General features: G+C 37.8%; 1 protein-coding gene across 1 annotated transcript in view; it reads right to left on the bottom strand.

The window, feature by feature from the left end:
- HORMAD2 (HORMA domain containing 2) overlaps positions 1 to 10,629 on the bottom strand; it is a 65,618-nt gene extending 54,989 nt beyond the window's left edge. The window contains exons 1-6 of the mRNA XM_044379007.3: positions 10,543 to 10,629; positions 9,997 to 10,138; positions 7,373 to 7,436; positions 6,743 to 6,779; positions 2,742 to 2,762; positions 2,147 to 2,173 (exon numbers count right to left, since the gene is read on the bottom strand). Coding sequence (XP_044234942.2) covers positions 2,147 to 2,173; positions 2,742 to 2,762; positions 6,743 to 6,779; positions 7,373 to 7,436; positions 9,997 to 10,138; positions 10,543 to 10,629 — 378 coding nt within the window. The remainder of the gene's footprint in view (positions 1 to 2,146; positions 2,174 to 2,741; positions 2,763 to 6,742; positions 6,780 to 7,372; positions 7,437 to 9,996; positions 10,139 to 10,542) is intronic.
- Between the last annotated feature and the right edge of the window lie 4,440 nt (positions 10,630 to 15,069).

Below are 15,069 nucleotides of genomic sequence, written 5' to 3'. Positions count from 1 at the left end.
CAACGACAGATTCTTCATAAGAAAGCTACACATTTTAATCCATGTGTAAAATATATTTTTGCTTCAGGTACATGTTAATATTGCTATTGTTTCTTCAGTTTTGTTTAGGGAAGGAAATACTTCTACAGATAGGAGTCAAGAAACATGGCACAATGTCAGATAAATGCTAAAAGACTGTGTTTACGTGAGAATGTTGTTTTGTGAGTATATAAAAGAATGAGAGGGACGTCTGGGTGGCTCAGTCGGTTCAGTGTCTGCCTTCAGCTCAGGTTCATGATCCCAGGGTCTTGGATCCAGCCCCCTGTCTGGTGGCTCCCTGCTGGGCGAGTCTGCTTCTCCCTCTCCCTCTGCCATTCTCCCCTGCTTGTGCTCTCTTCTCGAGCTCTCTCTCTCAAAATAAATAAACAAAATCTTTAACAACAACAACAAAAAAGAATGAGATTAGGAAAGTAAAGTGGTTGTATCAGTGACTTGATGCTAAATATCAACTATAAAATAGTACAGTCCCATGGATACTTTTAGGCTATTCCATAGTTATGTTGTAGTTACTGCTGACTTGTTTGGTGTTCTTTTGAGTCTTTTAACACCCTCAAACATGCCACTAAAATTTCTAGCAATCAGAAGTGTACCATGAACACAGAGGTTAGGGATCACTGCTATAGAGAACAATCTGTAAGCATTCAAAATATTTTTTCTAGGTTATAAATGATAGTTCAGCACTTCATATGATAAGCTTTTGTTTTCTAGCTTCATTACTTTGCTTGCATCAAAGCTCATTTAACAGCACCCCCTCACATACACACACCCTCCACCCTAAGAGTAGTTAAGCCCAATTTGCTCAGCATTTCACTACCTCAAAAGCACTGGTTTCAGATTAGGAGTTTTACATGTGTAAGAAAACAAAATAATTCATTGCATTAAGAAAATGACCACTTTATTAACAATTTATCAGAAGGTTTTAGTTTGGGAAACTTCCCCTCAAACCTACAGAAAAAAAAAAGCATTTTGAAATTAAACAAGAGACAAAGATAAAAAGGAGCATTGGGTATTATACGCAAACAATGAATCATGGAACACTACATCAAAAACTAATGATGTACTGTATGGTGACTAACATAACATAACAAAAAAAATTATTAAATAAATAAATAAATAAATAAATAAATAAATTAAATAAGGGGCAGTTCAGGCATTGGGGAATTGTTACCCACCTATATGTACCAGTTTTCCTCCACCTTGTTCAAAGTTATTTATAATCTTCCAAAAAAAAAGGGGGTATTAAAGGCTAAAAATGCTTAATTTAGTCTTGAATGCTACCAGTTAGGCTGAATCCATAGGCTTAAGAAGGAAAACTGAAAGCAAGGAAAAAGGAAACTAGGAGGAAGATACAGAGAATAGAATGAAAAGAAAGAACACAGGGCTTCTCCCTCCATCTCTATGCCATTGCTACAGAGTAGTACAAGTAATTACTACATGTCCAGGACTATGATATTTACTCTGGGAGACAGAAAACAAGACAACACACTTGTCCTCAAGGATTCAGAATCTGGTGGAAGAGATAAAGTAATCCACATGAATCAACTGAGACCGTTAAATTGTGGGGTCTCATTAGAAAAGGAATTTAGAGAAGGAGGAAATTAGTGTGAACAGCATAGGCCAAGAGGCTTTCATGGGAGATTTGAACATAAGTTGGCCTTGAAGATGAGTAGGATTCAACAGGGAAGAACTTATGAGAGAAAGAAGAAGTAAAGATCTGAAAATCTATGAAAAGGTCAAGTAGGGGAGAATTTAGTTTGGCAAAAAAGGGAAAAGTTTAGAATTATGCTGTATTTTCCAAAAGGCCACAAACAGAAAGGATTCAGAATCAGTTAAAATAATTAATAAAATGTGGTTTTATACATGCAGAGATTTTTAATTTTAACATGTTAGGGAATAGGCTCCTCTACGCTTTTTTATTTTCTTTTTTTAACACCCCTATGTAGTTTTTAAAATCTCATAATAAAGAACTGGTGAAGTTTATAACAAAACACACTGAAAGAGCTCACAATGAGTTACTTTGGTCATATAGTAATCTAGTAACATAATCAATAGCCTCAACTCAGGTAAACATATTTAAATATAATCCCATCTCAATGTGTGTTCTTACCTCAGGTTCCTTGGGATTTGTGTAAAGCTGTTTAAGGAGAAATAAATAACATTTAATTTCTGAAACTTACTAGATTACCCTCACAGAATACATTTTCTATGTGAAGAGTTCAATTTGTGCTCTATTAACTGAGGACTGAGATATACATATCTGAAGATAATTTGTTATGGTTTAAAAATGCTTAAATAAATAAAATATCTAGAACTTTCCATCGTATCTTCTCTTTCTATTCTTAACTACACATAGCATGTTACACTCAGAAGCACACAAAACTTCAAAAAAGTCTATACAACCACAAAAACAAAAAACTCTGAGTCTGTAAAGAAATTCAAAAATATGAAATCCTGATAGCTAATATGTGAAGCAGATAGTATATCCTATATACTTTCCCATGTGTTGTAATATACCTAAGAAATACATAACTTTGTGATCTTTCATTAAAACTTCTGGTAGATTCTACTTTTTTTTTATTCTAAAATGTCATAGGACAGATAAAGAAATTCAGGGAGAAGTTGGGATAGTACTGTTTTAATGTGTTACTTGCCAAAAAACAATATAGTAGAGACACAAGTTTGGTCTTCAAATGTGTACTTACTGTAAGTACTGCCATGTGTAGCTTTAAGAGAAAAGAAAACTACTGTTATTATATACTTGTACCGATATTATTGTTATTTTCAATAAAGGCTAATTAAAATATGATTTCAGAGAGGCCAAAGATTTGGGTAGAAGATCTAAAAAAGGGATACTAATTCACCCACTCACTCAAGTGAGTATGAATTTCCATACATAGGGTTCTGCTGGAGAGGAGGGAAGTTAAAAAAAAAAAGGTAACTATACTCTCTAAAAGTTATATTTTAGTTTGGGAGGCAAAAGATATACAAAATAATTCATTTTTATTAAACATTAAATATGCCACCAGCATCTCCAAAAAATTGTCTTTTGAAACTAATCTACTAAAGTAAAAATTTTAAAGTCTGATAGGTCTATAAAACCCTTGCCCTGCCTATATATATATTATTATAGACAGATTCTCTCTGCTTGAAAGAGTTAACCAATATAGAGAGATATAATCTAGCCTCTGATATAAATTTAAAAACTGGAATACAAATTAGAAAATTTCTGGACCAGGGATGTCTGGCTGGCTCAGTTGTCAGAGCATGTGACTCTTCATCTCAGGGTCATGAATTCGAACCCCATGTTGGTCATGGAGCCTAGTTAAAATTTAAAAAAAAAAAATTTTTAAAGGAAATTCCCCAACCATAATTTCATATCAAATTATTCACCTATTTCACCCAAAGGACTAAAACTTTAGTGACACTGTGTGGCTATTTTGGTTACTGCATATAATTGATTTTAAGACTACATAGTGAAACTCTAATTTATATTAATTATTTGATTAATAGTTCATTCATTCATTCATTCATTCAAAAATAGACGTGGCCCTTGATCTCAGGGAACATGCAGACCAACAGGAGAGAAAACATTAAACAAAAAAGCAAATAGATAAGGACATCATTACAATTGTGTTAATTGCTATGACAAAGCAGCACAGGGTGCTTGAGAACATTAAACAAAAGGACAATCTAGGCTGGGGTGGGGGGAGGTATGTGCCAGGGAAGACCCCTCTAAGAAAGTAAATATTTAGGCTGAGACCTGAAGGATAAATTGGATTTAGCCAGGTAAAGGATATGCGTAGGGAAGAGAATTTTGCAGGCAAAAGCAACAATATATATAATAAAGGGAAAAGGCATTTGGCATGTTCTAGAATCCTTGTGTGGCTTGAACATAGTTAGCAATGGTGAGAGTGATGACTTTTGGAAAGGCAAGTGGAGACTAGATCATACAGGTTCACTGTGAAGGACGCTCAACTTTATTTTAAAAGCTATGGAAGATCTCCAGGCAAGAGATTGGTATGGTTAGACTTAGATTTCTGAAAGAATGTAGTGTGGTTAGTGAGTTGGAATGGTAGGGAATTGAAAATGGGAATAAGGAGAGAGATTAGGAGGCTACGTACAATATAGTCTCTTCTTTATAATAATTATCTAAAATACATACACACTTTAAAGAATTTGAGCATAACATGAACTACAAAGAAAACAGGGTAAAATCACCCAAAATTTCCAACTAGAAATAATCATCGTCTTCAACAGAAGAACACCTTTCGAGATCTTTAGATACTCAAACTTGACTTTACTCAAACTATTTGTAACACATTAATCATTTCCTAGTAGGAGATTAATATACTAACAACTGAAAAACAAATATAAATACCATTAAGAGTCTAAGTCATCCATCTAAGGTATTGTCTTTTAATCTCCCAGAACAGTAAATTTAATTGATTCAGTCATAGAGGTAGTTATTTAAGTAAAATAAATCTATCAAACTAGGTAGATAATCTTTTTACATCACAATGCTCTTTTAGTACATGTAACATTGTAATTATTTAAGAAGTGACTCTATTAGATTGTGACCTCCTTGAGTGGAGGAATCACATCTTTCTCTCATTTTTACCTCATCCAGTATTTAGGTACAATGTCTGGCACAGATTAAGCAGATAAGAAAGGAAGGGAGGGATGAAGAAAGGAGAGAAGAAAGGAGGGAAAGAAGAACAAGAGAAGGTAGAGAGAGAGGGAGGAAGGAAGGAGAGATAAAGGGAAGGGAGAAGAAGGAGGGAAAGAGGGAGGAAAGAGAAAAAGAGTTAACACTTACATAGTGCTTATGCACCAGGCATTGTTCTAAACATTTTAGATTAGTGGTTCTCAAAGTATGGTCCCTAGACCAGCAGTCTCAACATCACCTGAAATTTATCTGAAATGCAAATTCTTACATCAGAAATTTTGGGGTGGAGCCTGGCAATGTTTTAACAAGTCCTCCAGTTCATTCCAATGCAAGCTAACATTTGGAAGCCAGTGCCTTAGATTAGTTCATTATCTCAAACAACCTTAAGAGGTAAGCTCTGTTATTATCCTCATTTTGTATATAAAGAAACTAAGGTACCGAAAGGTAGGTACTTGCCCAAGATCACACAGGTGTTAAGTGCAGAACTGGGATTCCCTTTAGACTGATTCCAAAACTTGTGCTCTTAACTATATTGCACTGCCTCACAATGATGGATGTTCAAGAAATGCTGCTAAATGAATGGATGAAGGAGAATGAAGAGTAGCATTCAGTATGCTGGTGATGACCTTCTCCATTTAAACCTGTCCAAATACTAAGGGCCTTCAAAGTTCAAAAGCCATTTTCTCCCAAAGATTTCCCTCATGCTCCTCACTAGATACAACCCCTCCTTTTCCATATTTCTATTGCACACAAGCAGTATCTTTCCTTTAGCATGCATTAATTTCTAATGAGTATTATGGGCACTTATACTTGTGATAGAGTTATAGCCAAAATATCTGATATTTTTACACAAAAATATCAAGGTGATGTGGAAAAAAAATCGATATTTAATAGCTCAACATGGCACAGGTACTGGCCAATCAGAAAGGATGCCAACTTAGCCTTGGAGGCTCTGGGCTCCTGGAAGCTCCCCCTGGGCCAGATGTTAACCCTTTAGTTGCTAGATTATGGATAGGTCTGGAGAGATCCCCAAACAGACAATGGTGAAGTGAGGGGGAGACAATGGTGGCGGTCACTCAGGGTCTCAGCAAAACAGCTATTTACCACCTGATGTGAGTATTTCAATATTTTAACAACAGGCACAGCTGGGCCAGTGCGTAATAGCTGATCATCAGCCATGTATATGAGTATCATTTCTCTTCTGCCATGGTCTAGAAGATCTTTGTGTGCACAATCCCATATCTGTTTTAATTTTGTATCCCTCAGTCGCCCAGGTCAGTGTTGAATAAATCATCAAAAATAACTATTCATTGAAAAAGGAAATGTATGAGTGCAACTAAAAATCCAATATGAGGCTTATTCACCTCAAAATTTCTTAAGGAAATAGGAATTGAGAAGGAGTTAAAAGAAGATATAGATGGGGAAAAGGAGGGGAAGCAGTGGTAGAAGGTTCATTTATATACATCTTGTCTCTTCAACTAGGACTGGAGCCTCTGATTTTTATGACCTTCATAGGAGTCTTGGGCAGCAAGAAAGATCTGATACACTTAAAATTCAAGCTGCATTTTTAAAAATCCAAGGTATGATACTAGCTAGTTGAGGGAACAAGTCATATACATGCATCAAACATAGTTAACAAAATAACTATCACAGAATCAAAACTAATTAGTAAAGTCCATTTTTTCCTTTCATATCTGTGAACTGAATCACAACTATTTTGAACATGTTCAATGTGCTAAATGCCAGATTCTTGTCTCCCCTGTCCCACATCCTCTGGATCTCTTCCAGTGACTTCAGAGGAAATTCTGTGGTCAAAAAGATATGAGTATGTAAAAGAGAAAAATGAAGGTTTCCTTTCAAATTGATGAAAACAAGACATCAAAAGTTAACAAAGACATAAAAAGAAAACTGTTTCATAAGTGAAAATGTAGGCACTAGTGCCCTGTTAATACACAACAACAAAATAAAAACTAAACTTTTTGTTAAGGTACAAAAGATAAGTCTTTAATCCTGGTGTAAATTTTAAAGCATTCTTACGTATCTCTTTTCCAAAGCATCAAAACAACCTTGGATCCTGTCAAGAAATAAATGTTTGATGTCAATTTGGACCAGATGCAAAAGCCAAAAAAATTCCAAGTATAGAACTGATTTATATTTTTTGCTTTTAAGTACATTAAGTTGGTAATCATTTTACCTTTCCCATTTGAACTTTTTCTTAAAACTCTCAGTATCATTTAATATGTTGATAGATCTTTATAAGTAATAGGTAAGCAATTTTAAGGTACAGAAGCACATCTTATATTTCTTTTTGCCTCTCATAATGTTTAGGGATACTGACATGTGTATCATAAGTAATCAAATTTTGATTGCTATTTTTCTCTTATTAAAATTTTTGTTCTTGTAGTTGACATATAGTGTTATATTTGTTTCAGGAGTACAATATTTTTCTTTCTTTATACAAGTCCATTTTTTTTCAAAAACAAAACTAAATCAGTATCTTAAAATCATATTGAATAATTATTGTAAATTTCCAGGAAATTGTGAAAAAAAAGAAGGAAAGAAGGAAGGAAGGGTTTTAAGGAAATGATCTTACCAAATAAAGTTTTATGGGTAATTTCAGCCATGATAAAAATAATGTTCAACTTTTGTGGAATTTCAATTACTTACCATTTGATAATATGCAGTGACCCAGGACATTTTTTATCTTCTCGAAGGATTTTTAAACTGAGGTCTACAAAAACAGAAACACAGTCTATTTTCCTCTACTAAATGATTACTGTACTAAAATTGTCCATGCTAAATAAGGGTATTCCTTTATTATATTTATATAACTTAGTTTTATAGCTTATAAAAACATTTTGAATCTCTAAATAGCTACTTTAAAAATATATCCTATGTTGAAAACTAGCTTAGTTCCAATTTTTTATTATAGTCTAGCAGTCTCCCCTTCTACACTGCAGCACAAGTGAGCTGGTTGCACAATCAGTTTGTGTCACTTCTATGCTTCTGTTGAATTCCGAGTAGTCATAAAGGACTATTGAGACCATCTCCATTAACCAATTTAAAACGTACCTCAATCTCAAGTCAGTCCTCTCATATTTGTCTCTCCCAAACGAAAATAAAGATGAAAAGTTTTCCCATGGATTATTCTCAAATATTAATTTCCATCTGAAATTCAACTACCTTACTATAGTTAGAGAAGAACAGGAAAATCATATTAAGAGTTTTGGCTTAGAAATCAGTCCAAAATCAATCACTGATTCATGTATGACTTTGCATGTCACTTCACCTTTTCATACTGTTTTTCTATCCTAAAACTGATGTTCCTTCTACCAAAGTACATGAAAATTATTCCATGTTGGTATAAAATTTAGAGATTACCAAAAAGAGAGTGACATAGGAGTACTGAGCCTTTTTATGATATATATTACTTTAAGAACAAACACTGAGAGGGAGACATATAACTTCTACTAAAACTACCAGAAAAATAAAGCTATAAGTAATAGTATTACCTTTGTTGGAAGGAAGGAAGGAAGGAAGGAAGGAAGGAAGGAAGGAAGGAAGGAAGGAAGGAAGGAAGGGAGGAAGGAAAAGCAAGCCTAAAATGGAGTCACTTGCCCCCCCCAAGGAGCAAACCAAGTCTTAATTGCAAGAATGTAACCTTTTTTTTTTTTTTAAGATTATTTATTTATTTATTTGACAGACAGCCAGCGAGAGAGGGAACACGAGCAGGGGGAGTGGGAGAGGAAGAAGCAGGCTCCCAGCGGAGGAGCCTGATGTGGGACTCGATAACGCCGGGATCACGCCCTGAGCCGAAGGCAGATGCCCAACGACTGCGCTACCCAGGCGCCCCAAGAATGTAACCTTTAACCAATCAATCTGGAATTTCCTGATCAACACTTGTGAGGTAATCTGTAAGGTAGACCCCAACGCTTCCCCCCCAGGAAGGTGACCTTGCCTGAAATAAACCTCTCTTTTCTTTCACTAATGACTTCCTTGTCCTACCCTGTTTCTGCCTATAACAGTCTAACAATTTGTACTACTCCTCAGAACTCCTTTCTATTTGCTAGATTGGATGTTGCATTATTCATAAATCATTGAATAAAACCAATTAGATCCTCAAATGTACTCAGTTGAATTTTGTTTTTTAACATCTGCCCCTCATGCCTAGGGTAGTGATTGGCACACAATAAGCCCTTAATTAATTACCCCAAACATGTATTTTTCCAGTTTTTTCCAATTCTGTTCCAAACAAGGAGAAATGTGTTACATATAAACATATTCACTATTAAAGTTTATATTCTATAGACCAAAAGAAGACATGCTACAAATGAAGTTGTCATGATTGCAAATGTCATGTTTTTGTATTTACAGCACACATGCATTTCATTGATGCTAGCTAGTATAGAGGATGAAATGTTAAGAAAATTCAATTGGAATGAGGCCAAGGTAGTTCATTAAATACAGATGTGAGGAATTTAAAGTAAAATTAGATCTTGAAAAATAAGATCTTACAAGGAAACTTATAGCTCTCTACATTTGTTTTCCCAAATGATAGCTCCCACTTTAGTGACAAATCAGAAAGATTTCCTGAATTGTTACCACAATCCAGATTTTTAAGCTAATATTAAGATTCTAAAAACCTGAAGAGTCCTAGGTACATTTTTTTTCTTTCAAGACAAGACAAGACAAGGACAGGAGCCAGAAACAGCTTGTAATATAAGGAAATGAGATCATCAGTTTAAGACACAAGAAATAAAAGGGAGTAAAGTAGGAAACCTGGCAATTGAGAAAAGAAAAGTGCTCATTAGAATAGTAATTGTCTATCCATGCAAAACAACAAATGGGTTTAGCATGAATATGCTTTTCTTCCAGCATATTTATATGTGTTAACAGGAAGAAGAGTTTTTCACCTGGCTCCTTTAAATTGCCCCAATGCCAAAGTATACCTCAAAGAACAAACTCAACTGAGGCACAAAATAGGGCAAATCTACAACACCGAAATAGATTTTGATCCGGCTGTTGCTTTTACAGGTATGGTTTAGAATTACTGGGCTTGTCTATACGGATTTCTTCTCAGTCTGTATTTGGTATCTAGCCAGGAACTAATGATTCCTATAAGTAAAACCACTAAACATATTGAAATTAAAATGGAAAATGAATTAGCAGATTGATCTTGAAGAACAATCCTATGACCTGGAATTAGCACACTGTGAGAACTGAAAGGTTTACTCCTGCCAAGTAGAGGAAAGGGCTATAACAGCCAAGGTAACTACTTAGTTAAACTTTACCATCCAGATGGCGTTCTCCATAAGAGCTCTCTGGAAACAGTCCTCTTAGATATGTTATGCACGAGATAGAAGTAGCAAAAAGTTTCTTCACCATTATCAATGACTCATGCTCATTAGTGATTTGGGATGGAAAAACTGTTTCCTGGGGGAAACAAGATGAAAAAGATTAGCATTCTTTAATATATTCAGCCATCATGCCAATACCACAGATATGATGGGAAGATTTTTCAAAACTTCAAATCTGATACCTTTATAGGTAATCAAAAGGAAACAGGGCTTTGAAAATTGCGTTAAATTTGATCTCCATAGGCAAGGCAGAGCAGAAGGGCAGGGAGAGTTACCCAAGTAATTCTAGTATAATTTATTTCATAATGATCCATGGGTTTGAGGCAAAATTGGAGTTTCACTATGATTACATAATCTCCTTCCCTTACACACTCCTCAGAATGCAATGCAATCTGTCTTTTATAACCTCCATCCTATACTATTCTCTCCAAAGTCATCAAGTATATCCTATCATTGACTTCTTCTGTCCTTCATACTAACTTCTCTGCAGTGTTTGACACTTTCGCCCACACTTTCCCTCTTCTCTTTGAGCTGCCATACACTGTTTTCTTTTGATTTTTCCCCCATCCTTCCATATCTATCTCAATCTCTTTTATTTTTTCCAGTTTTTCTGCCCTTTAAACATTTAAATTCTGTCTTCAGTCCTTTTCTCTTTGCATAGTTCTCGCTTCTTGGGTAATCTCATCTAGTCTCACTGTTTCGGCTATAGCCTATACAGGCTGTTCTGAGCCCCACTTCTATGTTTCTGTTCTGTGAACATCTGCACCTAGACCACTTTGTAGACACCTCAAACTCCGTTTAAACTCAGTTTATCTCTATCACCTTTAATTGAAACCTGATCCCAAATTCCATTGTCAGACAAATGAATCAGCCTCCACGCCAATCATTCAGACTTGAAGTAGAGTCACCTTTGGCTTCCCTTTTTATTTCATACCCCATTTCCAATCACTAAATTCTCTCTAAAGGAGTTCTCAAATGTATTTGCTCCTTTCTCTTCTCACTGTCACTGCCTTGACTCAGGACATACTCACTTCTCCCCTTTATTACTGCTGTAGCCCCTGATCTTCCTGCCAACAGTTCCTTTCATCCACTCTGTCCTTCATATTGCCATCATTATTAACTTTGAAGAATACACATCTTATTATGACATGACTAGTGTTCATGTAGGATAGAGCTCAAGTACCTTAGTGTGGAATTTGAGAACTATCAAAGTCTTATCCTTGCCTGACTCTCCTGCCTCATCTGCCACCCCCTTCCTTCTACCCCTATTCCCTATCAGCTCCTGTGTACCTTACTCTAGCTATGTGGAACTACCATTCATTTACTATTCTACTACATGTATCTCCGTACTTTTGTGCTTTGCTTAAGCTAGAGTTCTGCAGAATACTAAGGTTCTATAAAATGCAGATAGCCCTCCACAAAATGTATCCATGTTAACAATAGTTTCCTTCTAAATTTTATACATGTGTGTGTAAGATATATTGAAAAATGTATATAGTTATTCTTAAAAGATTGGACAGTCTGCCCTAAGAAATGGTGTACCATATTAGGAATGTCGTAAGACAGTGACGGATGCATGAATTTTATTTCAGTGCGTAAGAATTGTCTAGGGGCACCTGGGTGGCACAGTCTGGTGAGCGTCCGACTCTTGGTTTTGGCTCAGGTTGTGGTCTCAGGGTCGTGAGATCAAGCCCTGCATCAGGCTCCACACAAATCTTCATGGGATTCTCTCTCCTTATCCCTCCACCCTTCGTCACCCTGCTCTCTCTCTCTAAAATGAATTTAAAAATCTTAAAAAAAAAAAAGAATTGTCTACCAAAAAAAAATACAGAATATTTGCCAATAGTTTGTTTTGCATTGAGTTATAATTTCAACATGTTTGTCATATTCGGTATTTACCGTGTACATGTATAAAAATAAAAATAAAAATTTGTTGATTTTTGTCACAATTAATTAGTCTGAGACTGCTTTTTGCTCTCTTATTTAATCCAAGCACAAAATATGTCTCATGAACTCCAGCTGGTATTGTGGCAATACATTTTCATTTTAAAGTATTTTCCAAATATTGATGAATTAGATTATATTAAGCTTAAGAACTTCTGTTCAAAAAGGCAACTTGCATGGGAGAAGATATTCTCAATACATACATCTGCAAAGGACTCATATCCAGGATATATGAAGAACTCCTAAAACTCACTAAGAAAAAGACAGACAACCAAAAAGAAAAATAGGGACAAAAGACTTGAATAGACACTTCACAAAACAGGACATCCAAATGGCCAATAAATTGTGCTCAAATGGGGTGCCAGTGTGGCTCCGTTGATTAAGTGTCCAACTCTTGATTTCAGCTCAGGTCCTGATCTCAGGGTTGTGAGATTGAGCCCTGTGTCTGGCTCTGTGCTGGGTATAGAGCTTGGGATTCTCTCTCTCCCTCTTTCTGCCCCTCCCCCACCCTAAAAAAGTAGTGCTCAAACTTCATCAGGGACATGCACATTAAAACCACAATGAGAGGAGTTAAGATGGCGGAGCAGTAGGAGACACCGTTTTCAGCCGGTCCTCCGAGTCGAGCTGGATAGGTACCAGACCAGCCTAAACAACCACGGAACCAGCCTGAGACGCAGGAAGACGCATCTGGATCTCTACAAATGAACATCTCCAGCGCTGAGTATTGAGGTACGAAGCGGGGAGCCATGAAACCGTGCACAGATATCGGAAGATAAACGGAAGGGGGAGGGAGCCGCCGCGTTCTGGCGCCGGGAAGCGGCAGCCACTTGCACGGGGGAGCGGGTGGGCTCGAGGTCGGCACCCGCAAAACAGCAGACTGAGACCGTGAGCCGGGTGCACGCGCCACCAGGCATCTCGCGGAACACCGGAATCCCGGTGCGCTTACTGGATCCAGACTGAGACCGGGAGCTTCCGGGAGCACGCGCCGGGCGGCTGGCGGCTGGTGGCATTAGAAACACAAAGGACAGAGACGCCGGCCCTGGAAGTGAGGGCTGGGACGCCGGGTGTGGGGCGCACATCCCAGGACGCTGCAGGGTTGAGCAGCACCAACAGAAACAGAGTTAAAGTGGCCAGAACATTAGTAAAAAATGGGCCGCAATCCCTCTGTTCTGTGACAGAGGCTGAAATTTGGCCGCTGCTGCTCTGACTCTCAGAAGAGGCACAGCAAACCGCCAGGGAAAGCCGCCAGAGAACAAAAGCCTGGAAATACCGGCTCAGGGAGTGCCCAACCCCATCCCCCCTCGCAGGGGACGCCGAGACTCTACCCAAACAGGGTTGCCTGAGTATCGGCGCGGCAGGCCCCTCCCCCAGAAGGCAGGCTGAAAAATCAAGAAGCCCACAACCCGGGCGCCTGGGTGGCGCAGTCTTTGAGCACCTGCCTTCGGCTTAGGGCGTGATCCCGGCGTTCCGGAAAGGAGTCCCTCATCGGGCTCCTCCGCTGGGAGCCTGCTTCTTCCTCTCCCACTCCCCTGCTTCTGTTCCCTCTCTCGCTGGTTGGCTGCCACATAAATAAATAAATAAAATCTTTAAAGAAGAAGCCCACATCCCTAAGATCCCTATAAAACAAGGGGCACGGCCTGGGACCCAGTCAATAATTTGGGCTCTGGAAACCCCGCAACCTCTCTTCATCAGAATGACAAGAAGGAGAAGCCCCCCCCAGCAAAGAAAAGACAGTGAGTCTGTGGCCTCTGCCACAGAAATAATGGATATGGATGTAACCAAATTATCAGAAATGGAATTCAGAGTAACGATGGTCAAAATGATGAGTAGAATTGAAAAAACTATTAACGAAAAGGTTACTGAGAATATAGAATCCTTAAGGACAGAAATGAGAGCGAATCTGACAGAAATTAAAAATTCTATGAGCCAAATGCAGGCAAAACTAGAGGCTCTGACGGCCAGGGTCGCAGAAGCAGAGGAATGGGTTAGTGAATTGGAGGATGGGTTAATAGAGGAAAAAATGAAAATAGAAGATGGTCTTAAAAAAATCCACGCCCACGAATGTAGGTTACGGGAGATTACTGACTCAATGAAACGATCCAATGTTAGAATCATCGGCATCCCCAAGGGGGTGGAGAAAAACAGAGGTCTAGAAGAGATATTTGAACAAATTGTAGCTGAAAACTTCCCTAATCTAGCAAGGGAAACAAACATTCGTGTCCAAGAGGCAGAGAGGACCCCTCCCAAGCTCAACCATGACAGACCTACGCCACGTCACGTCATAGTGAAATTCGCAAATATTAGATGCAAGGATACAGTATTGAAAGCGGCCAGGGCAAAGAAATTTCTCACGTACCAAGGCAAAAGCATCAGAATTACGTCAGACCTGTCTACACAGACCTGGAATGAGAGAAAGGGTTGGGGGAGCATATTTAAAGCTCTTTCAGAGAAAAACATGCAGCCAAGGATCCTTTATCCAGCAAGGCTGTCATTCAGAATTGATGGAGAAATAAAGACATTTCAGAATCGCCAGTCACTAACCAATTTTGTAACCACGAAACCAGCCCTACAGGAGATATTACGGGGGGTTCTATAAAAGTAAAAAGGCCCCAAGAGTGATACAGAACAGAAAGTCACAGCCAATACAAACAAAGACTTTACTGGCAACATGGCAACATTAAAATCATATCTCTCAGTAATCAGTCTTAATGTAAATGGTTTGAACCATCCCATAAAACGCCACAGGGTTGCAGATTGGATAAAAAGAAATGACCCATCCATTTGCTGTCTACAAGAGACTCATTTCAAACCCAAAGATGCATTCAGACTGAGAGTAAGGGGATGGAGTACCATCTTTCACGCAAATGGACCTCAAAAGAAAGCTGGGGTAGCAATTCTCATATCAGATAAATTGGATTTTAAACTACAGACTATAGTTAGAGATGCAGAAGGGCACTATATTATTCTTAAGGGAAGTATTCAACAAGTGGATATGACAATTATAAATATATATGCCCCCAACAGGGGAGCAGCAAGATACACAAGCCAACTCTTAACCAGAAT

Source organism: Ursus arctos, unplaced genomic scaffold, assembly GCF_023065955.2.
Source record: "Ursus arctos isolate Adak ecotype North America unplaced genomic scaffold, UrsArc2.0 scaffold_34, whole genome shotgun sequence".
NCBI lineage: Eukaryota > Metazoa > Chordata > Mammalia > Carnivora > Ursidae > Ursus > Ursus arctos.
Note: the sequence above shows the minus strand (reverse complement) of the source record. Positions and strands in the feature narration are given on the sequence as shown.